Source organism: Ranitomeya variabilis, chromosome 2 (assembly GCF_051348905.1).
Source record: "Ranitomeya variabilis isolate aRanVar5 chromosome 2, aRanVar5.hap1, whole genome shotgun sequence".
In the NCBI taxonomy this organism is placed as follows: Eukaryota; Metazoa; Chordata; class Amphibia; order Anura; family Dendrobatidae; genus Ranitomeya; species Ranitomeya variabilis.
In genome coordinates, this window is record NC_135233.1 from 847,152,565 (window position 1) to 847,179,584 (window position 27,020).

At 43.3% G+C, this 27,020-nt stretch overlaps 1 protein-coding gene across 3 annotated transcripts in view; it reads left to right on the forward strand.

The window, feature by feature from the left end:
• The window catches only part of DIS3L2 (DIS3 like 3'-5' exoribonuclease 2), a 445,122-nt gene that overhangs the window by 269,296 nt on the left and 148,806 nt on the right, over positions 1 to 27,020 (forward strand). For all 3 annotated transcript variants that reach the window (XM_077290198.1, XM_077290196.1, XM_077290197.1), the window contains one exon: positions 17,176 to 17,255. In XM_077290198.1, the coding sequence (XP_077146313.1) occupies positions 17,176 to 17,255 (80 nt within the window). The remainder of the gene's footprint in view (positions 1 to 17,175; positions 17,256 to 27,020) is intronic.

The window sequence follows — 27,020 nt, forward strand, 5'->3', positions numbered from 1 at the left end:
ATTTAAGAATCATGGCAAGTGTAAAGCCTTAAACTGTTTCACAAGTCTATGAAGTAAGGACTGTGCTCAAATTGGACTATTTAGCCCGACAACCGCCTGTTCTCCTGACCTTAGTGAACTGCTTCATATATGCCTATCAGGTCAGGTGACCTGGCGGACAAAAGAAACCAGCCTTGCCTGTTTATTGCATAGTGTAGCCAGGTGGCGTTCTCCAGTCCAGATGGTTCGAGCTACCAATGGGTACATGGTTATGTTGTGTGGAATGTGCCTGACTAAGATGTTAGAAATTTCTGGTTGCGACTTTAGTGTGTTAGATTTTTATGACAACGAACTGTTCCGACCACATTATACATAAATTCATATTTTTGTCTGTTCCGAAATATCAAAAAATCTGGTCAATGTTAACTCCCCTTGACAGCAAATTTGTAAGCAAGTAGTTAGAATAGATTGTACAGACTTCCAAATGGACCTTCTTTTGGAATGGTTTATTATTGTAGTGGAGTAATACATTAGTAAGGACACTGTCAGTTTCCTCACCTGGAGCAGAACCAGCCATTGAATTTGAAGGCGTTTTGTTCACTAAAAAATAAACATGCACAGGGAATTAAACAGAGCAGTCACGATTTTACAGGTTTCTAAATTAAAAAGGAAAAAGGTTAATTTCAGTATTCTAAACCCATTGGCAGCATATTAGGACCCTCTATTCTCACTCCCTTTCTTATGGTGGGTGGGGATTCTATTGGTTTCAGGGTTTTTATATGCTAAAGTTCAACTTTTCAAGTCTTAAAATTTTTTTTTATTTTTAATAAATACCTTTGAAACTGTGTGATAATGTAGTAATAAAAATCGTAAGAACAGGTGTCCATGAACAGAAATCTATTTAAAGTGGTTGTCCAAACTTGGGATGAAAGTCTGAATTCTCTCTGCAAGCAGTCTTCTGAATCCTAGCAACATGGTGCGAACACGGTCAGGATTCTCCAGTATTGCTGTTGCGAGTAGGCAATCATGTGACCGCAATATACACAACTAGATGTGCTCTTCCTATCTCAATCATAGTGAAATAACGAGCTTGTTTTAGTTGGCATGTGAGCAAAAGCTTGCAAATCGCATACATCACGTGACTGTTCTCTCGCACCAGCAGTGCCGGAGGATCCTGACCACAAGCTCTCAGCTCTCTGCACACAGTCAGGATTTAAAGTGTGCAGTCACCTAGTACAGGCCTGGACAGTCTCTTCATAAGAAGAAATGCTTGTAATGTATTCTTGTTGCTGGTTACCTGTTATGATGACTGTTTCTATTGCTGGATACCTCTGAATTCTCCATGCATGGATCCTCAAGTGATAGAGACGAGTGGACTATTTGCACTTTCTGTATGATGATCTAGTTTCTATTGTGCATTAGTACAACTTTGTCCTTCCAAGGTTTGTTTTTGTTTAGAGAACCATCACGTTACCATAATGTTATAACTGGAGAAAAACGAGTTACACTAGGTATGAATAAAGTGAAAAAAAGTTCAAATTTTATTAGAAATACACATAGTATAAGCCAAACATTAGACATAAATGGAGTACAATGGTACATGTGCAAAGATAATACATAAAAGTAACCAGAAAGCCCTCCAATAACCCAAGTCACTTGGAGCCTATCACTCCATATATAAAGTGCGTATGCATAGTATAGGGGCACAGAAAAAGAGTATCCTGCCAAATGAGAGTCTATCTAGTACCACAATGGGAAGATAATTATTTCATAGGGAATTGGCAGTAACTCAGTGCAGACCAATCTATATCTAAAGTGCATATGCATAGTATAAGAGCACAAGGCAATAAGTGTTCTGCCAAACAAAACCCTATCCAGCGCCGCAGTAGGAAGATAAGTGCTTCGTGGGGAGTTGGCAGTCACTTACCGCTGACAGGGGTTGGAGGGTCCTGGGACAGATGTGCAATTAAAAGCTTTTAATTGCACATCTGTCCCAGGACCCTCCAACCCCTGTCAGCGGTAAGTGACTGCCAACTCCCCACGAAGCACTTATCTTCCTACTGCGGCGCTGGATAGGGTTTTGTTTGGCAGAACACTTATTGCCTTGTGCTCTTATACTATGCATATGCACTTTAGATATAGATTGGTCTGCACTGAGTTACTGCCAATTCCCTATGAAATAATTATCTTCCCATTGTGGTACTAGATAGACTCTCATTTGGCAGGATACTCTTTTTCTGTGCCCCTATACTATGCATACGCACTTTATATATGGAGTGATAGGCTCCAAGTGACTTGGGTTATTGGAGGGCTTTCTGGTTACTTTTATGTATTATCTTTGCACATGTACCATTGTACTCCATTTATGTCTAATGTTTGGCTTATACTATGTGTATTTCTAATAAAATTTGAACTTTTTTTCACTTTATTCATACCTAGTGTAACTCGTTTTTCTCCAGTTATAACATATTGCTTTGAGTAGGTATACTTTCTTTTGCTATATGGGCTTATTATAGCCCTTGTTTCTGACTTAAATATGTCAGAGAGGTTTTTGTGGCTACGTTACCATAATGGCATACATTCCCATAGCTTTCACTACAGCATTGAGTGTCCTTTAAGGTCCCTAAGCTTAATCTACTTATGGGAAGCTTCTATGGCTTCCTTTCAGTGGCACAAACTTTAAAAAATTTTCTTTGGTTTATAAAGCGTATCTGAATACAGGTACATTTAAGGCACTTTTTACTCTAAAGGACCTCAAATGCATTGCACTGATCTTGGCTGAACCCCATGATATCGACCTGTTCAACAGACTGGATAATGTGTGTTGATGTGCCGGCCAACTGATGGTCGGGAGAGATGTTGATCTAGAATGTACGATTTTGGACTTCCGATCATTGTTCTCACTGACGTGTCATCCAGCGGCTTTCTCATAGAGAACACCTAAACGCTTGGCAGAACGAGCGCGCCTATGTATGTGTGAGTCAGCTGAGATAACTGTCGGCCTATGGCCATCTAATGTGTATGGCCAGCTATTGGTTTTTTACTAGATGAAAAGGAAAAAACATTTGTACTTGGCATATTTCTGACACCGTAGATTGAAGCACATTATTGTCGTACATTAATTACTCTTTAAATCATACTACTGATAACGGTTGTCTCAGAAGTTTGTATCTGTAATGTGCCCTGTTTGCAAATAAAAAGTGAAGCAGGTGTTTAGCTGGGTTTAAAACTGTTTTATTGAAACAAACCGCAGAACATTCCAATATCTGTGCTGCTGCATCGGGGCACAGAGGTGAAGGGGCGCACTTACAGGCATGCAGGGCCGGTGTCACCACCCGGTGCACCCAACAAGTGCCGATGCCCACTCAATCTGGACACAACACGTTATGGAGCCTGTGAGTTGGAGGGGCCCGGTGCCAGCATGTTTGCTTGGCCTCTGCTCTCCATTATCTATAGAGCTGCTGAACGTTGCGCTTGGCTATTTCCATCAGTTCCAATGACTATGAATAGAGTAGAAATCAAGCATGTGCCCCTCCAATCCATTCATGGCTGAGTTGCTGAGTCCTGTTCTCAGGATTGCTGGGGCTCCCAGTGGTCAGTCCCCCAAAAGTCAGTAAGTTATCCCTTATCAGTGAGGAAATGGGGAATTGACTTATTTGGGGAATAACCCTTTATCAGATACCAGATGGTATAGATACCGGACATATAATTTTAATATAATATATACATGGTTGGGCTCAGCAGAACCGAATCCTAACTGAGATATATATCTCCATTTCAGTAAAAAATGTTTTTAGAGGTGTGAGGGGCCCCAAATAGATCTTTTGCTATGGTGACCTCTATGTACGTCACTGCTTGTAGGGCAGTGATACTGAGGGTAATCTGGCCTGTTGCTCAGAGCCAGAGGCTCCGGGGGTCCCATGGCCAGATTGCCGTCCTCATAAGCGGCATGCCGGAGAAAGGAGGAAGGCCCAGACGTATTTCTTGAACAGGTGCCCTAAGTTGTCAGTGTCAGCCCCTGTACAGTACTGTCAATGCTATTACGAATAGAATCACCATTGTGCAGTTAAATCCCTTTATCATAGTTTCTTCTCTCCAAGCTGAAGCCATAGACAAAGAGAAATGCCTGTGTGATGGGATGCAGCATCCACGCCTATTGTGACAATTTGGGGAACGTCTAGGCTGCCTCTGCATTTAAAACATGCACACCAAAACACAAGACAAAAATAGTCAGAATTGCAATACTGTTTCTATTCCACCCATAAGAGGTAGGGTATTTGCATCCCAAAATACTGCCTCTAAGGCAGCCTTACAAATCCAACTGATCCGAAAAAACAAGCCCTCATATGGCTACATCAAATAAGAAAAGAAGGTATAGTTCCCGGAATGGAATAATGAAATGAAGAATAAAAACTGGATCAGCATAAATATCAAAAACTAGTTTTAACATGAAGAGGTTTAATGATTCGTGACATGACAATCTCTTTATTTATTCTGTGTTTTTTACATGGTTTTTATAAGGTAGTTATATCATACAAGCAGTAAGTGATTTTAAAATCTAAATCTGAAATTTTGATGTTAAATGCCTAATTTCTCATCTTGATGAAAGGAGATACCAGTGACCAGGCCTCTAATCCTCCTGTATTCCTTCTCATGTGAGCATTTTGCAAAAGCCTAATCCTTCATTTCAGATCAAAGCAGTGGATATTGGCAACAGTGCTTTAAATGTAGCACTTGGAGTGTTCATTGTTGGATCACATTGCAGAAGATCTAATAAGTAGAGGTTTTGGTTAAGAGCAGGTCTTAAAGATCAGCCAAGATGGTACTTGCTGCCAATCCATACTTCAGTCTTTTCTTGGAGAGGTGAATTTGACAAAAGGAAAACTACGCAATCGTACATTCTGCTTTAGTCTTTAAGGGTAACTTAGTAAATAGTGTAAATTTTTTCTGCTGACTTTGCAATTTCAAAAGTGATGTACAGACATCTCAAATGTATTGCACTGGTCATGGAGCTCTTTTGCTTGATAGTAGTTTTTGGCTTTATTACCATTTGACTTGGAGTGTCTCAAGTTAGAGTGGGGTCCCTCTGCTTGTGCCTATGTATCTCGTTTACCCAGTTATTTTAATGAACACCTTGGAGAATGATTTTGTGCCCTCTACGTTAACTTTAAGGTAGCATTTATGCTGTATAAATATAACTGCAAATCACACGTTTGTTGGGTGTGATGATTAGGCTTGCTCAAAGATCATTGTTCTTGGCAGCTCCTTGTCTTGTCAACAGAAAGCTTATTGTTATGACCCCAATGGCAGAGGGTCTCAAAAATACATACCAAGTCTGCAAACACAAAAAACCAGCTCATAGGGCAGTGGTAACTGGGCTGACCATATATCTAATCCTAGCACCACAAATAGCAGCAGCCGGGGAACGTGCCTACGTTGGTTCTAGACGTCTCGCGCCAGCCGGAGAACTAACTAACCCTAGAAGGGAAAAGATAGACCTTTCTTGCCTCCAGAGAAAAGACCCCAAAAGTTGGATACAAGCCCCCAACAAATAATAACGGTGAGGTAAGGAGAAAAGACTAACGTAAGAATGAACTAGATATTTAGCAAAGAGAGGCCCACTGACTAATAGCAGAATATACAGGTCCTTCTCAAAAAATTAGCATATAGTGTTAAATTTCATTACTTACCATAATGTAATGATTACAATTAAACTTTCATATATTATAGATTCATTATCCACCAACTGAAATTTGTCAGGTCTTTTATTGTTTTAATACTGATGATTTTGGCCTACAACTCCTGATAACTAGTGTTGAGCGATACCGTCCGATACTTGAAAGTATCGGTATCGGAAAGTATCGGCCGATACCGGCAAAGTATCGGATCTAATCCGATACCGATACCCGATACCAATACAAGTCAATGGGACTCAAGTATCGGATGGTATTCCTGATGGTTCCCAGGGTCTGAAGGAGAGGAAACTCTCCTTCAGGCCCTGGGAACCATATAAATGTGTAAAAGAAAGAATTAAAATAAAAAATATCGCTATACTCACCTGTCCGACGCAGCCGGGACTTCAGCGAGGGAACCGGCAGCGTTGTTTGTTTAAAATTCGCGCTATTACTTGGTTACGTGAATTCCCGGCTTGTGATTGGTCAGGTCGGCCATGTTGCCGGGACGCGGACCAATCACAGCAAGCCGTGACGAAATTACGTCACGGCTTGCTGTGATTGGTCCGCGTCCCGGCAATATGGCCGCCCTGACCAATCACAAGCCGTGACGTCACGGGAGGCTGGACACGCGCTCATTTTAAAATGGGCGCGTGTCCAGCCTCCCGTGACGTCACGGCTTGTGATTGGTCAGGGCGGCCATATTGCCGGGACGCGGACCAATCACAGCAAGCCGTGACGTAATTTCGTCACGGCTTGCTGTGATTGGTCCGCGTCCCGGCAACATGGCCGACCTGACCAATCACAAGCCGGGAATTCACGTAACCAAGTAATAGCGCGAATTTTAAACAAACAACGCTGCCGGTTCCCTCGCTGAAGTCCCGGCTGCGTCGGACAGGTGAGTATAGCGATATTTTTTATTTTAATTCTCTCTTTTACACATTTTAACATTAATGTTGTTGCGATACCCGATATCCGATACCACAAGAGTATCGGAATCCCGGTATCGGAATTCCGATACAGCAAGTATCGGCCGATACCCGATACTTGCAGCATCGGAATGCTCAACACTACTGATAACCCAAAAAACCTGTCTCAATAAATTAGCATATTTCACCCGTCCAATCAAATAAAAGTGTTTTTTAATACCAAACAAAAAAAACATCAAATAATAGTGTTCAGTTATGCACTCAATACTTGGTCGGGAATCCTTTGGCAGAAATGACTGCTTCAATGCGGCGTGGCATGGAGGCAATCAGCCTGTGACACTGCTGAGATGTTATGGAGGCCCAGGATGCTTCAATAGCGGCCTTAAGCTCATCCAGAGTGTTGGGTCTTGCGTCTCTCAACTTTCTCTTCACAATATCCCACAGATTCTCTATGGGGTTCAGGTCAGGAGAGTTGGCAGGCCAATTGAGCACAGTAATACCATGGTCAGTAAACCATTTACCAGTGGTTTTGGCACTGTGAGCAGGTGCCAGGTCGTGCTGAAAAATGAAATCTTCATCTCCATAAAGCATTTCAGCCGATGGAAGCATGAAGTGCTCCAAAATCTCCTGATAGCTAGCTGCATTGACCCTGCCCTTGATGAAACACAGTGGACCAACACCAGCAGCTGACATGGCACCCCACACCATCACTGACTGTGGGTACTTGACACTGGACTTCAGGCATTTTGGCATTTCCTTCTCCCCAGTCTTCCTCCAGACTCTGGCACCTTGATTTCCGAATGACATGCAACATTTGCTTTCATCAGAAAAAAGTACTTGGGACCACTTAGCAACAGTCCAGTGCTGCTTCTCTGTAGCCCAGGTCAGGCGCTTCTGCCGCTGTTTACCTGGGGAATGCGGCACCTGTAGCCCATTTCCTGCACACGCCTGTGCACGGTGGCTCTGGATGTTTCCACACCAGACTCAGTCCACTGCTTCCTCAGGTTCCCCAAGGTCTGGAATCGGTCCTTCTCCACATTGTTTCCTTCCAACAGACTTACCATTGAGGTGCCTTGATACAGCACTCTGGGAACAGCCTATTTGTTGAGAAATTTCTTTCTGGGTCTTACCCTCTTGCTTGAGGGTGTCAATGATGGCCTTCTTGACATCTGTCAGGTCGCTAGTCTTACCCATGATGGGGGTTCTGAGTAATGAACCAGGCAGGGAGTTTTTAAAAGCCTCAGGTATCTTTTGCATGTGTTTAGAGTTAATTAGTTGATTCAGAAGATTAGGGTAATAGGTCGTTTAGAGAACCTTTTCTTGATATGCTAATTTATTGAGACAGGTTTTTTGGGTTATCAGGAGTTGTAGGCCAAAATCATCAGTATTAAAACAATAAAAGACCTGACAAATTTCAGTTGGTGGATAATGAATCTATAATATATGAAAGTTTAATTGTAATCATTACATTATGGTAAATAATGAAATTTAACACTATATGCTAATTTTTTGAGAAGGACCTGTAGTAAGATGACTTATACGGTCAGCAAAAACCCTATCAAAATTTCCACGCTGGATATTCAAGAACCCCCGAACCGTCTAACGGCCCGGGGGGAGAACACCAGCCCCCTAGAGCTTCCAGAAGAATCAGGAATCACATTTAGTACAAGCTGGACAAAAAATAATAGCAATGCAAATAACCAAAAAACAAGGAAGCAGGACTTAGCTTAATTTTGCAAGATCCAGGACCAGCAGACAGGAGCAAACAGAAAGGAACTGATTACAACGATGCCAGGCACTGGACTGAGAATCCAGAAAGTTTATATAGCAACACCCCTGGACTAACGACCCAGGTGGGTGCCAAACTGAGGAAAGACAATCCCAGAGTCATATCACTAGTGACCACAAGAGGGAGCCAAAAAAGTCTAATTCACAACAGCTTATATTGGTGATCATTCTATATGGAACTGCGGTAGTCCTGCTTAAACAATCGATCAAGGTGCTTACACGTATCAGTTGTCGTTTAACTGGCACAGATGGACTGTCTAAATGCAGCTAAAGGTTCCATTCATGCTTAGATTTTCTCATGTGTCCCATCGATATATTTCATGGATAGGACATATACCTTATACATTATATGGCACAGTTCATTTGCTTGGTTTGTTTATTTATTTTGCATAGTGTCCACAAAATAGACTTGAATATCCATTTTTGATCCCAGCTTTGAATCATTCACCCATGCATGTCTATGGATAAGGGAAAACTCAGGTAGCACATTAAATGCTTCATAGTTGCATCCTATTGCTGTTCATAGAAAATGTTTGAGAAACATCGATCATTTTTTGTTGTTTTTTTTAGATGTATTTAGAAGATTAGGAGAGGGAGGGGGCTATTTTACCTGATCGTCTCCTCTTTGTCATAATTGCGGGGGGCCTAATGGTTGCCATGAGAACAGGATGTCAAATAATGACCTGGTCTGTCAACTACGGGGGCCTATTAAACCATGCCAAGAGTAAGGTCTAAAAGGCGTTTTGTCAGTGTAACACTGACAGGTCTAGTACATTGCAATGTATACGAGTTTACAAAAAGTATATAAAATAAAAATTGTAAAAATAATTGCAAAAATGTAAAAAAAATAAAATAAAAAAACGCAAAATAAAGAACAAGAAAAGTAAAAAAATTATCTTAATAAATATGTATATTTATGTAAAAGCAAAAATAAAGTGCACATTTGGTAATGCCACATCCAGAATGACTTGATCTAGAAAACTCACTATTTAACCCATTTTCAATGAACACTGTAAAAAAATAAAAACGTGGAAAAAATATGGTATTAAATCATGTCACAGGAAAAAGTGCAATAACATATTAAAAAGTCAATTGTATATAAAAATGGTATAGCTGAAAAAAAGCTGTCAGCTGAAAAAAAAAGATATAGCGCTCAAAACATGGCGATGCAAAAACAATTTTTTCTTCAATATAAAATTGTTTTTGTGTAAACCAACAAAACATAAAAAATAAAAATGTGAAAATGTGTTATTGCTGTAATCGTACTGACCTGAAGAATGAAGCTGTATTATCAATTTTACCACACTGAATGGCATTAAAAAACAGTTCCTAAAATGTTTTTCTTTGTTCATTCTGCCTCCCAAAATTCGGAATACAAAGTGATCAAAAAATTTATGTACCCAAAAATGATACCAATAAAAACTTTCTCATACTACTGAAAGCAAGTTCTCACACGACGGTCAGCAGATATATAGAAAAATTATAGCTCTCAAAATATGGCAATGCAAAAACTTGTTTTTGCAATTAAAGCGTCTTTTAGTGTGTGATAATAGCTAAACCCCAAAAATATATAAATCTGGTATCACTGTAATCGCTCCGACCCCAAGTATAAAAGTAGTCTAATCACTTAAACTGCATGGGTATAAAAAGGCGTAAAAATTGAAACCAATTATTGATCTGCGGTTTTGTTCAGCCTCCCAAAGATCGCAGTAAGGCTTGGCCCACATTTATCCTGCTCTCTACGCTGAGCACTTTCATCGGGATTTCCATGTAATTCTGTGAAATACGTGTTTCAGACAAAGCCCCTGATGGAAAATCCCCTATAATGAGGTAAATGGAGATACATTGGATGCCGTCTGGCCTATGATTGTGTAATGTCTGTATTTTTAAGCATGCGTAAAAGAACCACAGTTTTGTGCACCTCTGAAAAGGACACTGCTGAACAGAGACCAGACTAATGCCAGAGAGTAAGGCTAGTTTCACAGTAGCGTTTTGCTGAGCTGCGGAGGGCTCCGGACTTCCTCTGTGAAGCCTCGCCCACGGCGGCAGCTCCGCCGCTCAGCTCTGCCCACTTTCTCATGCGGCCTGTGTACCTATCTTTAACATTAGGTACGCAGGTCGTGCGGATGTATGCGGATGCCTCCGCTTGTATCGTTTTGATGCTGCAGAGACAAAGAAATTCCAACCAGCTGCGTTTTACGCGGGTCGCCGCATCGTCAAAATGACGCATGCAGAGGCATCCGCATACATCCACACGACCTGCGTACCTAATGTTAAAGATAAATACTAGGCCGCATGCGGAAGTGGGCAGAGCTGAGCAGCCGTGGGCGGGGCTTCACGGAGGAAGTCCGCAGCTCAGCAAAACGCTAGTGTGAAACTAGCCTTACTCTGCGTCTTTATGAATGGATCCATCGGGGGTTTGAACTGAATCACCTCACTCAGATTTAGATAGAAACCCCGATGTAAGTGCTCATTGTAGGGTACAGGCTAAATGGGATCCAAATTTTTATGTAGAATGTACCTAATCCATATCAATCCACAAAAAAAAAAGTCTGTACTCAGGTATGTCATATGTTAAAAACGAATATATGGGGCTTCCTTGTTACTGGTAGCACAAAGGCTCTGGAAAAACAAAATGGCTCCTCGCCTCCCCCCCCCCCCCCCAAAAAAAAAAAAAAAAAAAAAGAAATTCAGCGCTCCCAAATCTAAATGCCCCCCTTCTGCGCCCCAGGAGGCAATTTTCACTCCTCAACATCCATTGTGGCTTGTTTCTGGAATAAGCACACGGTGTCAAATTTATCACTACTCCTATAGATAAAATCCCAGGTGGTTGTAATTTCCAAAAAGAGGTCACGTGAGTGGGAATTCTGCTCTTTTGGCACTTTGAAGCCGTGTACATAGTTCAAAAACTGTGCTAGGTAAATCTGTGCTCAGAGAGTCAAATAACGCTCCATCCCTCTTATCAACACAGTACAACCATATACACTACGGTTTCAAAGTTTAGGTTCACCCAGACAATTGTGTTTTCCATGAAAACTCATACTTTTATTAATTAAATGAGTTGCCAAGTGAATTGAAAATCTAGTCCAGACTTTGACAAGGTTCGAAGGTTATTTCACATAATAATTTTCTCCTTCAAACTTTGCTTTCGTGAAAGAATGCTCCCTTTGCAGAAATAACGGCATTGCAGAACTTTGGCATTCTAGCAGTTAATTTGCTGAGGTAATCTGGAGAAATTTCACCCCATACTTCCAGAAGCCCCTCCCACAAGTTGGTTTGGCTTGATGGGCACTTTTTGCTTACCAAACGGTCAAGCTGCTCCCACAACAGCTCAGTGGGGTTGAGATCTGGTGACTGCGCTGGCCACTCCATTACAGATAGAATACCAGCTGCTTGCTTCTTCCTTAAATAGTTCTTGCATAACTTGGAGAAGTGCTTTGGGACACTGTCCTGTTGTAGGATGAAATTGGCTCCAATCAAGCGCTGTCCACAGGGTATGGCATGGCGTTGCAAAATGAATTGATAGCCTTCCTTATTCAAAATCCCTTTTACCTTGTACAAATCTCCCACTTTACCTGCACCAAAGCAACCCCAGACCATCATATTATCTCCACCATGCTTGACAGATGGCGTCAGGCACGCTTCCAGCATCTTTTCAGCTGTTCTGCCTCTCACAAATGTTCTTCTGTGTGATCCAAACACCTCAAACTTGGATTCTTCTGTCCATAACACTTTTTTCCAATCTTCCGCTGTCCAATGTCTGTGTTCTTGTTCCCATATTAATCTTTTTCTTTTATTAGCCAGTCTCCGATATGGCTTTTTCTTTGCCACTCTGCCCTGAAGGCCAGCATCTCGGAGTCGCCTCTTCATTGTATTCGTTGACATTGGTGTTTTGTGTGTACTATTTAATGAAGCTGCCAGTTGAGTACCTGTGAGGTGTCGATTTCTCAAGCTACAGACTCTAATCTGCGAGTCTTGTTGTGCAGTGGGGCCTCCCACTTCTTTTTACTCTGGTTACAGCCTCTTTGTGCTCTCCTCTGAAGGAAGTAGTACACACTGTTGTAAGAAATCTTCAGTTTCTTGGCAATTTCTAGCATGGAATAGCCTTCATTTCTAAGAACAAGAATAGTCTGTCGGGTTTCACATGAAGTTCTTTTTTCTGGCCATATTGAGAGTTTAATGGAACCTGCAAATGTAATGCTTCAGATTCTCAACTAGCTCAAAGGAAGGTCAGGTTTATAGGTTTTCTAAATCAGCCAAACTGTTTTCAGCTGTGCTAACATACTTGCACAAGGGTTTTCAACGGTATTCTAACCATCCATTAGCCTTCTTACAGTTAGCAAACACAAAGTACCATAAGAACATGGTTGTTGGAAATGGACCTCTATACACCTATGAAGATATTGCATTACAAACCAGACGTTTGCAGCTAGAATAGTCATTTATCACATTAACAATGTATAGAGCATATTTCTGAATCATTTAATGTCAGCTTCATTGGATAAAACTGCTTTTCTTTCAAAAATAAGGAAATTTCTAAGTGATCCTAAACTTTGGAACGGTAGTGTATGAGGTATTGCCATGTTCTGTTCAGCAGAAATTGAGGATTTCTACCAATTTCTCTGTGTAAAAATGTAAAATCTGGGGCTAAATATGTATTTTTTAAAATTAAAAAATGAAATTTTTTTTTTACTGCTAAATGGTATAAAATACTGTGACCCACTTGTGATTTGAATATGATCACTGCACCCTTAAGCCACGTTCAGTATTTGGTCGATGTTTTCCATCAGTATTTGTGGCCCAAAACCAGGAGTGGGTGCAAAATGCAGAAGTCGTGCACTTTGTTTTATTATACTTTTTATGATCTTTCTACTCATGATTTTGACTTCCAAATACGGTTTTAAAGTACTGACCAAATTGTGAACGTGGCCTTATATGAATTCATTGAGAGTTTTAGTTTGTAAAATAAGGTCACATGGAGAGGCTCTCCTGTTCTGGCACCTCAAGGGCTTAGCCATTCTCATTCAGCTGGCAGCACGGACTGTAATCCACAAATCTTTTTATATAGCGATTCTGTTTGTCACGTGCCCACCGGTGGATCTGCAGCAGCTGGCATTATAGTCTTGTGAATATACCTACATCTGGTGAGCAGTTTTTTACTGTTAAAACCTTCCCATTATTTGTGAGATAAGACACTATCTGCACTTTTTTTTTTTACTGTTAAAACCTTCCCATTATTTGTGAGATAAGACACTATCTGCACTTTTTTCCTATAAGTTATATTATTAGCTCTCATAAAAATTAAAAACTTGGGATTGAAACAACATTTTAGTGGTAAAAATATAATTATTCATTCTTCACTACCCAATGGTATAACATTTTGTGAGACACCTGTGGGGTTAATATGCCCACTGCACCCATAGATGAATTTATTCAGGAGTATAATTTGTAAAATATGGACACTAATGGGTAGGGTCCGCTTTTCTGACACCTCAGTGGTTCTGCCACTGTGACATGTCATTCTCAAATCATACTATCAAAAACTGCACGCCTGTATGATGCCTCTTCCCTTCTGAGTTTTACGCTGTCCCTCAAAATTTTTTTTTGACCATATGAGGTATTGATGTACTCAGGAGAAAACGATCTTTACACTGTTACCCAATTTTTTTTGTTAACGGTTTTGAAAATTAAAAACTTGTGACCAAGGCAATATTTTAGGTAAAAATTGGTTATTTTTCATATACGCAGCCCAAATGTTATACAATTCTGTGAATCGTCTGAGGGTTATAAATTCTCACTATACCACTAGATGAACTCCTTTGAAAGGCGTAGTGTACAAGATGGTGTCACTTTTTGTGGTTTCAGCTGTTTTGGCATGTCAGAGACTCTTAAAATTTCTCATGGCATCCGCAATTCATTCCAGCCAAAATGGCGCTCCAGAATTCAAGTACCGTAGCTATTTGTAAAAGATAGAAACAATGGAAATGGTTTCTGAAGTATTTGATTGTCACCCTTGTGAGAATGCAACATTTGGGCCTAAAGCAACAAGTTTACAAAATGGTTTTACTTGTGGAGGTTTCTGTTCTGGCACCTCTTGAGGTTCCGCAAATGTGACATGGTGTCTGTAACCTTTTATAGCCAAAATTGTGTTCCAAAATTGAAATGAGTTCTCCTTTCCTCCACACGTGATGGGTTATTGGCATGGTCAGGAAAAATTACATAACGAATTGTACTGTCCATTTTCTCATGTTACCGTTGTGAAAATTAAAAATCTGAGGTGAAGGCATAATTTTTGTGGAAATTAACTAATTTTTTGTTTGTTTCTATTTTGTTTTAATTGAAGCACCTAGAGGGTTAACAAATGTCCTAAATGTGGTTTTGAATATCTTAAAGGGTGAAGTTTTTAAAGTGGGGTCATTTTTAGGGGCCGATATGTAAAAAATGCGGAAGTCGCTTCAAATGGGAAGTGGCCTCTAATAAAATTAGTTTAAAAAATGATAAATTGCTGCTAAACCTTTAACACTTATTCATTTTTATCAAAAACATTTTAAAAATAACACGGATGTTAAGCAGACATTTGGCAAATGATAATTATTTTTAGTGGTATGACCATCTGTTTTAAGGGCTTAAAAATTAAGTATCAAATCTTCAATTTTTTCATAAATAAAGGCAAATCATCTCAACCTAAATTTGCCATTAATATGAAGTACAATATGTACAAAAAAAAAAACATAACTGAAATATGTTGCATCATGTCAGTTATTGCCACCTAAAGCGACACTGGTCGGAATTGAAAAATGTGGCCTGGTCAGGAACGTGAAAACAGGCTTCTGTAGTTCCAGGAAACTTTTATGGGCTAATCCCATGTAAATGTGTATGTAGTGTACGTGTGTTAATATACTCAGTCCTGTCTTCCCTGGTTTCCAGTGTCGCTCTGGTCCATGTCTGGGTTTTATGACAACAAATCTGTGGTGGGAGAGGGGCATTTGAACACACAAATACTATTGTTGATTTTTCCTATAACTGGGACCGTTAGATTAGCCCCAGTTAATGCAGAGAAAACCATTCTCTCATCTGTACAATTTATGTCTGTTTCCTAGAGCCCAGCAGCTCGTGCACTCTCCCTACTAGTGATGAGAGAATATACTCGTTACTCGAGATTTCCTGAGCACGCTCAAGTGACCTCCGAGTATTTTTTAGTGCTCGGAGATTTAGTTTTTCTTGCCGCAGCTGATTGATTTACATCTGTTTGCCAGCATAAGTACATGTGGGGATTCCCTAGCAACCAGGCAACCCCCACATGTACTTATGCTGGGTAACAGATGTAAATCATTCAGCTGCGGCAATAAATACTAAATCTCCGAGCACTAAAAAATACTCGGAGGTCACCGAGCGTGCTCCGTAAAGCTCGAGTAACGAGTATATTCGCTCATCACTACTCCCTACACACAGTGATCACATTTCTGGGTCCAGAAGAGGAAGCACAGTCAGTGGCATTTTGTCGCTGTTTTTTTTTTTTCCCTCCCTTTTTTTGGGTGCAGCATATGGGATAAATATTTTTAGATTCCATTAGTTTGGCTAATTACAAGTCAGTTTATCCTTCGTATTTCACTACTTAGGTTTCAGGAAAATGTCCAAATACAGCTCTCCAAGCTTTTTGCTTTTTTTTTATTTAATATGTTTGGAAGATCTTTATATTTATAAATCCATTAAGGGTACTTGAATTTGAGAACACTTGACCGCTTATACAATGCACTGTAACATTGTACAATTGCAGCATATTTCTCTTAGCTGCCCTGACAACAACATGATTGATTTTGAGAAGGGCTATGGGTGTTGGGGGGACCCCCACCCCAATTGCTACTGTTAAGAATGAAAGCGACTTGTAAGGATATTTGCACATAATATGATTTAGTGACATATCAGGACACACCTGCGTCTTTTGTTATGAAGTCTCATTTTTTGTCTTTTTGGTTGTTCCCTGAAAGCTTTTTGCATAGTCTTTCCCTACAAAAGTTTCTATAAACTAGTGATAGACTGAAGAATGATCAAGTCTCTTCTTTTAACCGCGTTGCATCTTTTAAGCTCCTAAAAACTGAACATAAAGTCAGTTTTATATAAAAATGTATGTGACTGTTCATTTACACTTTTATTTAGCGCTTTTTTGTTTAGGCAGGATACAGATTGTACCCCCAGGAAAAGTCAGTGTGCACATACCCAAAGGGGTCAAATTGTCGTGAACAGGGCTAGCTCCCCCGCTTTCCTGAGTCCACTCTGCACAGTATAGCCACAGTAAAGTGTACAGCAAATTTTGCTAAGGGGTTGAGCATTAAAGTTGCCGTTCATAGGCTAAAGTCAAGTGAGCAGTGGCAAGATGTGGGACAGGTGAGGCTCATTTCTACTCGCAGATCAGTTTGAAATGAGACAAAAATCACTAAACAGCGGATGTTGGCATTGCTGTCAATTTTGAAGCCTTTCCCTACCAATTTGTTTTTTTATTTTGTCTTGTGCATCAAACATGAATGTGTTTATAATATATATAAAAATATGGAAGATATTTTACATGGTGTACTTAATATACAGGGATGGCAGTAATGTTGACCACAACTAAAATTGTGACACTGACACTTGCAGGATCGCTCTCCTGTGACTAGCAGACGGGGAATGGTCGAGCGTCACAATAAACCATTTAGACTCTTCTTGGAAGGTTGTCCCCATACCAGCTTCTCTTCAGTTATGTAGAACACTGATGTATCCTAATGCTATTCTCTAGTTTATAACATGTCCTCTCCTTTTTGTTTTCGTAGGAAAGAGTGCATCTTCACCATTGACCCTGCCACTGCTAGAGACTTGGACGATGCTCTATCCTGTAAACCACTCCCCGATGGTAGGACTCAAAATATCCATGTTTGTCATCTAGTTTTTTAAATATGTTACTGGGACTTTTGTATCTTAAGCATTGATAACCCTTTTAAAAGGATAGACAATTAATGTTTGATCTTTGGGGGAATCTGACCCTGGGCCACCTCTGTGGTTGCTGTAGGAGGAGTTTGCATCAATGTTCAGCAATCGCTGGCCATAATGTCGCTGTAATGCAGATAAAATTCTTTAAGCGAGAACCACAGAGGATTTCTGCAATCAGCATTTGAAGTTTTCTTATGATGACATTTCTGTGCATAGGGGCCGGACTGTGGGTAGTGTTTTCTCCTGCCCCAGCCTCTCCGCCTGCCTCTGGTATTTGAATGACGGGTCAGTGTTTGAAATGTTGTGCCGCTTCCATCATTGACATAGGCAGCATGGGTGCAGTTTGAGTTCACGGCCACTCTTCTGGTCTTCAATAAAATGGGGCCAGAGGCAGCACATGCACAGATAAAGATCTCTGCTCAATATAGTATCTTCAAATAAAAATTTCAAACAGGAAGCAGGTCAATGAAATATTATAGGCAGACGGAGGGGACAGAGCAGGCGAAGATCCTACCCACAGTTTGCCCTTGCGCCCAGAAAGCTCGTTAGAAACCAACTATATTGCTGATTAATGTGATGCCTTTGAAGAAATCCACTCTGTGGTTCCTTTTTAATCAGTATTACAGCACCATTACAGCCTTGTCTGTACATTGCTCAATTGTTCTGACAGCTTCTCCTTATGGAGTACTCATCAGATCCTAAAGTGGCGGCCATCATGGAGAGTAACGGAACATCGATCTGAGTGGAAGAGGTAAATTGAGGGCACCGGTCAGAGTGAAAATGTAGTCCATTTTCAATACCAAGCTGGAGGGTTGCTTTACACTGGTCATGTGGTTGTTTTTTTTTTATTTATCTGCAAAACAAGTATTAGCAAAAAGGACTAATTTATCAATGTGACAGTGAAAAATCCAGACCACACCAATAGGACATTAATGGTTTGGGTCATGATGAAATGTTTTCCCTGAATGTGAAGTTTCATGCCTGAATCAAGTCTTTCAATAGCTTGACAACTGCGGTCAGCCCTTGTGTGCATTTTCATAGCTGAATAAAGAACCATTGCTCTCTTCTGCATTTATTGCAACAAATTGCTATTTGAAAGAGCAGTTCAGCTTATAGGAATGATTACTGTCATTAAAGGGTTGTCCAAGAAGTCGTCACAAAGCAGTGATTGGTATTAGGGTATGTTCACACGATCCTGATTTCAATCCTTTTTTTTTCAGGACAAAAACCGCAGCTCTTGGCAGAAAACGCAGGTGCGTTTTTGGTGCGTTTTTGGCGCGTTTTTGATGCGTTTTTGATGCGGTTTTTTATGCAGTTTTCTCTGCAGATTGTCTGTGTTTGACACAAATAAAGCTTTAACTGCAGTGGGGGAAAAAAAAAAAAGAAATGATGTCATTTCCTTGTCCAACACTTTTCTTCTTCCATCCTCCATTTTGGGACTAAACACCAAAATGAGTGGACGTGTTTTGAATGACAGCGCTCCGCAGAGTGCGGAGCGTAGGCCAGATCACAGCCCGCGGATCCAGCTCTATCCAGCTATGCGTCATGCGCCCCTATATTTAACATGGGGGCGCATGGACATGCGTCGCACTTGCGTTTTGCGCCGCATGCGTCACTGCAGCGCACGCATCCGGGCGCAGAGGACGCAGCAAGTTGCATTTTTGCTGCGTCCAAAATCAATAAAAAAAAAGGACGCATGCGGCGCAAAACGCAGCGTTGTGCATGCGTTTTGCTGCGTTTTTGTTTGCGTTGTGTGTTGCGGCGCCGACGCTGCGGCGCACAACGCAAATGTGAACATAGTCTAAGTGCCACGTATTTAAGTGCCACGTATCACGTATTTCAGTGCCACGTATTTCAGTGCCACGTATCACGTATTTAAGTGCCACGTATTTAAGTGCCACGTATTTAAGTGCCACGTATTTCAGTGCCACGTATTTAAGTGCCACGTATTTAAGTGCCATGTATTTAAGTGCCACGTATTTCAGTGCCACGTATCACGTATTTCAGTGCCACGTGCCACGTATTTCAGTGCCACGTGCCATGTATTTAAGTGCCATGTATTTAAGTGCCATGTATTTAAGTGCCACGTATCACGTATTTAAGTGCCACGTGCCACGTATTTAAGTGCCACGTATTTCAGTGCCACGTATCACGTATTTCAGTGCCACGTGCCACATATTTAAGTGACACGTATCACGTATTTAAGTGACACGTATCACGTATAAGTGCCACGTGTCACGTATTTAATTGCCACGTATTTAAGTGCCACGTATCCCACGAAGATTTTCCATGGAGAACAGACACATCCAGAGACATGTCTGCTCTCCACGGCTGCAGCAACACACTGACAGGAGCCATAGTTCCTGTCGGTGTGTCACTGCGCATGCGCGAGCGAGTTTACCGGCGGTCATTGACCCCGGCACTCTCGCTTAACGGCAGTGCTGCGTGGGAAAGTTCAACGCAGCTGTACTGCCGTTAACCGAGACGCCGGAGTCATTGAACTCCGGAACAGTACGCGATACACTGCTAGGAGCTTCGCTCCTGGCAGTGTATCGCCGGAGAGCAGGGGATCGGCGTGGGACACTCGTTTTATGGATTCTGCGGACAGGGAGTATGAATTTGATTTTTTATTTTGTGATTTTTTTCCTGGAGGATCGAGGGCTTCGCCTACAAGTGTGCTGTTGGTGAGTATATACTGTGTTATGTGTTGTATGTACTGTACTGTGTGTCATGTATGTGTATTGTGTGTAGGTGTTTGGTGTAACTTTACAACTGTGCTAAGTCGCCGGACACAGGGACAACTCTCCCATCCTAATACCGGATGGGAGTCGTAGTCCCATACGGCGACTTAGCACAATGGTGGCACTAGCGTCGCATGGCGACACACACACACACAGACACACACACACAGACACACACACAGACATACACACACACACACACATACCAATTCAATCAAACGGCCGACACGACCCCCATGCGACGGTATGCCTCCATGTCTCTCCGCCCAAGCACTTCCGCCCACGCACTTCCGGCCGCTTCCCCGCACTTCCGGCTGCAGCGGTTCTGCACCACAAACCGCAATAAAACCCGCAGATATATTTTTGATCTGCGGGTTTTACTGCGGGTTTGACCTCACAATGGAGGTCTATGGGTGCAGAACCGCTGCAGTTTCGGGGAAAGAAGTGACATGCTCCTTCTTTTTTCCCGCACCGATTCATCGCGGCTTTTTAAGGGAAATTCAGGACCGTGTGCACAGTGGTTCCTGTTTTCCATAGGGGTACATTGTAATGTACCCTGCATGGAAAACAGCTGCGGAACCGCAGCGGCAAAACCGCTGCGGTTCTGCAGTAAAAAACGCACTGTGTGAACATGGCCTTACACATGTCGTATTTGTAAGGTTTTTCTGCGGCGAAAACCAGCATAGTGGTGGGAAAAACACTACATATAATACACGCATTTACTTGCTTTTTCACACACTCATTTAAGTGAAAAATGGTAAATTCACATGCATGAAATTAAAGGGCCACTGTCACCCCCCCCAGCCGTTATAAACTAAAAGAGCCACCTTGTGCAGCAGTAATGCTGCAGTCTAACAAGGTGGCTTTTAGTTTTTGATTCATTTATTACCTCAATAAAGCGTTTTAAAAATTGGCCACAAATACCAGATATTGTACCTGGAGGCGGTCCGAATCGTCCTCTATCAATCTCCCAACTGCCGTCACTCTTCTCTTCAGGGGCGCTGGTCGCCGCCCCCTTCGCGCTGTTGCTTCTTAAATCCGGCGCCTGCGCGGTGCGTGCCTGCCTGGGGCAGGCGCAGTCTTCATTGTCAGTCACAGCTCAGACGCAGGGTGCCTGACTGCGCCTGTGCGGGCAGTGCGGCCACCCTGTTCCTGAATCCCCGCCCCGCACTGTTATTCATTATGCACAGTGCGGGGCTGGGGTTCCTGGGCATGCGCAGGAACGCTTGTCAGACGCTCCCCCGGTCCCCCGCCTTCCAGCGTTGTTCTTTGTGGCTGTTCAAAACGTCAGCAATGAAACCTGTATTTATTCGGACTCCCATGACAGCACTACGAGAGAGGGGATCCGCCCTTCAGGAACAGGAAACCTACAGAGATACAAAAGGGCGGCACCTCTCCCTATGCATCAGTTGGTTTCCTGTTCCTGGAGGGACAGGATCCTACAGATGAAATTCTCCGTAGTGGATCCCAGGCCGGCCGGCCGAATCTGGTAGCGGGGGGGTCTCCTACCTCGGCCGGTGCGGATGTCCCTGGAGGCGCCACGGTGGTCCTGGCTGGACTGCACGTCGGTGGCGTATGGCAGCAGGGAGCAGGGTCCGGAGGATTGCCTGATCTCCATTCTATGCCGGCGTTGGTAAGTATATCTCCCCCCTTGGTTCTTGCAGCGATGCGGTGCGGCGGTGGAGTGGGGTAGCGGTGACGGGAGAGCGGCGCCGACCGGAGCGCTGTCGCACATCTCCGGCGTCCTGCACCGCTCTCAGGAGCGTTTCCGGAGTGCTGTGACGCCGGGGGCGGAGTCGGCAGGCGCTTCCGGGTTACTGGATGGCTGCGCATGCGCAGTCTATCCAAGATGGCGGCGCCCATCGATCCTGGACACCGGATTCCCCACTAACTACCGCTGACCTCCCAGCTGCAGTCTGGTAAGCAGAAACCAATGGGATGACGCCAGGCAGCCTGCTGACCGGAACCCAGGGGGATTTAAGCAGGTATCGGACTTAGAGCCCTGCTTTTGGTCACACTTCCATCATGGAGAGTGGTGGTGAGCAGCCTCAGCTACTGGAGGTGCGACAGAAGCCCTTGGAGAAGGAGCATGTCAGGAGTGACCAGTCCAGCCGCAAAAGCTCGTCCAAGCAGGGATCGAGAGCGTCGACTGGGAAAGAACCCCCTCGTGTTCCGGTACCTTTCTTGGCGTACACTGGTAAGTGATCTACGTGAATGTTCACTCAGTGACGCGGGCCCCCTTATACTTTGTCATTCTAGGGGAAGAAAAGTGCAAAGACGAAACATAAGGAGTGCGCCCTATGTGGAATCCCCTTACCAGATTCTTATCCCAAAAAGTTATGTGCCCCCTGTATACAGCAGACGGTGAGGTCTACAGGTGTGGTAGGGGTTAAGGGACATCAGGTCGGATAGATGGTATCACCTTATTGTCCTCCCCTAGGTAGCGGAAGAATCTGCAACTACGGCTAACTTAAAAGAGATGATCCGTCTGGAAGTAAGGGAATCCCTGCGGTCTCTATCCCAGGCGGGAAGTTCAAAACCTAGAACTCCCTTAATCTCTGAGTCTTCGGAGGAAGAAAGAGAGGAAGGTTCCTATGGCTCTATTCCCTCTTCCTCGTCATCGGAAGAGGACTCTGGCCGTTTTTGTCTACCGCTGGACCGAGTTGATAAACTAGTTAAATCGGTCAGGGGTACGATGGGCCTGGAAGAGCCAAAAACTCAACCTTCCAGGCAGGAATTAATGTTCAGCGGATTAGACCATAAGAAACGCAGATCTTTTCCGGTGATAGATAAAGTTCAAGAGTTAATTCTCCGAGAGTGGAAGAAACCGGAGAAAAAAGGCTCGTTACCACCAGCTTTAAAACGCAGGTATCCCTTTGAGGATGCAGCGGTTGATACCTGGGACAAGGCCCCTAAGCTAGATGCTGCGGTGGCAAAAGCGTCCAAAAAAGCCGCATTACCCTTTGAGGATATGGGGTCCCTTAAAGATCCGCTTGATAGGAAGGCAGACACCTTTCTTAAAGGTACCTGGGAGATGGCGGCTGGATCTCTGAGACCAGCGGTGGCCGCAACGTGTACAGGAAGATCCTTAATGGTCTGGCTGAATCAACTGGAGTCACAACTTAAGGAAGGTGCGTCCAGGAATACAATCCTGAATGCGCTCCCAGTAATTCAAGATGCTGCGGCCTTCCTGTCGGACGCTTCATTGGATTCTGTCAAGATGGCGGCCAGAGCAGCAGGTCTTTCCAACGCGGCTCGTAGAGCCTTATGGTTAAAATGTTGGTCCGGGGACATCCAATCAAGATCCAAGCTCTGCGCTATTCCTTGTAAAGGGGAATATCTCTTCGGACCAACTCTGGATGACTTGCTTGAAAAAGCAAGTGATGACAAGAAGAAGTTCCCTAATCTGGCATCAGCATCTTACCGTCGCCCCTTCAACAGAAGGAGGTTTGGTCGCGGAAGGAAACGCGCGTCCTCACCCTCGAGAGATAATTTCAGATGGGAGGATAGACGCAAGAGAGGTACGGGCTATATGTTCCGCCGTTCCTCAAAAGAACGTAAAAAGTCAGACCAATGACTAGCAATCCCTGTGGGAGGGAGATTGGCAGCCTTCTCTTCCGCATGGTCTGACATCACTAATAGTGACTGGGTCCGAGGCATTGTATCAGACGGCCTGAGACTGGAGTTTGACCATTGGCCTCAGGATAAGTTCAAATTAACCCCCTTGCGTTCCTCCTCTATTGAACAAACGGCTTTGGAAGCTGAAGTCACCAATTTATGTCTTAAAAAGGTGCTGATTGAGATCCCAGATTCAGAAAGAGGAAGAGGGTTCTACTCTCCTCTATTTCTGATTCAAAAACCAGATAAGTCATTTAGGACCATCATTAATCTTAAATCTCTTAATGAATTCCTGGTTAATAAAACCTTCAAAATGGAGTCTATCAATACTACAATAAAGATATTGTTCAAACACTGCTTTATGGTAGTTGTAGATCTTAAGGACGCATACTATCATGTTCCTATCCATGAGAACTTCCAGAGGTTCCTGAGGGTGGCGGTGTCTATAGAGGGAATGGTTCGTCATTTTCAATATCGAGCCCTTCCCTTCGGCATTTCTGCAGCTCCTAGGGTATTTACCAAGGTAGTCGCTGAGGTTATGGCATATTTGCGAGAATCCGATATCCTCATAATACCTTATCTGGATGATTTCCTTATTGTGGGGAATTCAGCAGATCATTGCCTTTCGCAAGCAATGACAGCCATAGCCAAACTAGAACATCTGGGCTGGATTATAAATTATGACAAATCCCGTTTACAGCCCCTAAAAATTCAGAGATTCCTCGGACTGTTATTAAATTCAGAGACCCAACAATGCTGTTTGCCGCCTGATAAATTACTCCACATTCAACAACAGGTGTTGAAGGCGATTAATAAACCATCCATGACCCTTAGACAGGCTATGTCACTGTTAGGATCCCTAACTTCGTGCATTCCTGCCGTCCGTTGGGCCCAATTCCATACCAGACCTTTACAGTTTGAGGTTCTGGACAATGATAGAGCCTTACAGGGGTCCTTGCAGGGTCAGGTGACGTTAAGTCCAGTAGTACTTACATCTCTCAGATGGTGGCTAGTAGAAGGCAATCTGTCGGCAGGAGTTCCCTGGGTGACACATGTGACTCGTGTAATAACAACTGACGCCAGCCCTACGGGATGGGGGGCGCACATGGGTGACATCGTAGTTCAAGGGCTATGGGACCCTCAAACATCAGCTTCCTCCAATCAGAGAGAGTTAATGGCTATTGAGCTAGCAGTTAAAAAACTCCTCGTGTATCTACAGGGTCACCATGTCAAGATCCTCTCCGACAACCAGGTGGCAGTAGCCTACGTAAACCACCAGGGTGGAACACACTCCGAAGCTCTGATGGAAGTAGCAGACCGCCTTCTCCAGACAGCAGAGAGCAATTTACTATCTTTAACTGCTCTACATTTAAAAGGGAAAGAAAACATAAAAGCGGACTTTCTAAGCCGCAACACGTTAAAACAAGGGGAATGGTCCCTGAACAGAGACATCTTCGGTCAGATTGTCCACATGTGGGGTCATCCAGACGTGGACCTGTTTGCCACCAGGGACAACAGAAAAACAAAAAAATTCTGTTCTCTGAATCCCAGGGAGAATCCGTTGGCAGTGGACGCCTTCCTGATCAAATGGGACTTCCGTTTGGCTTATGCGTTTCCCCCGCTGGGCCTATTACCTCTTGTGGTCAGGAAAATAAGGGAGGACCGAGCAAGGGTCATACTGGTCGCCCCTTTCTGGCCCAAGAGAGCTTGGTTCGCGTGGCTCAGGACCATGTCGGTGGAAGACCCCTGGGTACTTCCGGACATTCCCAATTTACTCCATCAAGGTCCGATCACCCATCCGCAAGTGAAGGGGCTCCATTTGACGGCATGGTGTTTGAGAGGTCATTATTAAAAAACAGAGGTTTTTCCCCAAACTTAATTGATACCCTTATGAAGAGTAGAAAAAATATCACAACAAAGATCTACTCTAGAACCTGGAGGAAGTTCTTGGCCTCTTCAGATTTCAGAATTGAAGAAGGGTTACCAATTAACCAAATTTTAGAATTCCTGCAGAAAGGGTTAGAGTTAAACCTATCCACGAGTACACTAAAAGTACAAGTCTCAGCCCTGGGGGCCCTGTTTTCTTGTAACGTTGCTAATAACTATTGGGTATCAAGGTTTATAAAAGCTTCTAGTAGAGCTAGACCTATACACAAGAACAGGTCGGTACCTTGGGATCTCAACCTAGTCCTGTCAGCCTTGACTAGAGAACCGTTTGAGCCCTTACATTCTGCTTCAATTAAATTATTGTCCCTCAAGACAGCGTTCTTGGTAGCGATAACATCTGCTCGTAGAGTAGGGGACATTCAAGCGCTCTCTAGACTCTCCCCATATACAGAGTTTTTACAGGACAGAGTGGTCCTAAAACCGGACCCCGCCTATTTGCCAAAAGTCGCCTCACATTTTCACAGATCACAGGAGATAGTGTTACCATCATTTCTCCCTAACCCCTCTAACGCCAAAGAAGAACTACTCCATACATTAGATGTTAGGAGATGCCTGTTAGAATACATCACAGTCACTAACGCTTGGAAGAGAGAGGATGCGTTATTTTTATCCTTCCAAGGTCCTAGGAAAGGGCTTAGAGTTTCAAAGTTCACACTAGCGAAGTGGATTAGGGAGGCTATCTCTCTGGCTTATACTGCAGGTGGAGGTCCGGCTCCGCAGAATCTGAGGGCGCATTCCACCAGGGCCATGGCTACATCCTGGGCGGAAAGATCTGGAGTATCAATCGACCAGATATGTAAGGCAGCTACGTGGTCGTCCCCTTCCACCTTTTTCAAACACTATCGGTTGGACTTGGGGTGCTCCTCTGATCTCACCTTCGGGTTAAGGGTGCTGCAGGCTATAGTCCCTCCCTAAGGTAGTTTTACATCTCTGTAATTCTCTCGTAGTGCTGTCATGGGAGTCCGAATAAAGCATTAAGCTACTTACGGGTAGCTGCGTTTTTCGGAGGCCCATGACAGCACCCTTAGTTCCCTCCCTATTCACGGGGGGTTGCACTTCCTATAATGTATATAATGAGATATATATAGATCTCACGTGTGGTATTTGTATTGGATTAAGTTTTGTATATAAACTGTATATAATATTTGTGTGCTACTAACCGCGGTAGTCCTCTCAGGCTCTAATATACAACTGATGCATAGGGAGAGGTGCCGCCCTTTTGTATCTCTGTAGGTTTCCTGTTCCTGAAGGGCGGATCCCCTCTCTCGTAGTGCTGTCATGGGCCTCCGAAAAACGCAGCTACCCGTAAGTAGCTTAATGCTATTCCGGCAATGCTGGAAGGCGGGGGACCGGGGGAGCGTCTGAACAGCGCAGTGCGCATG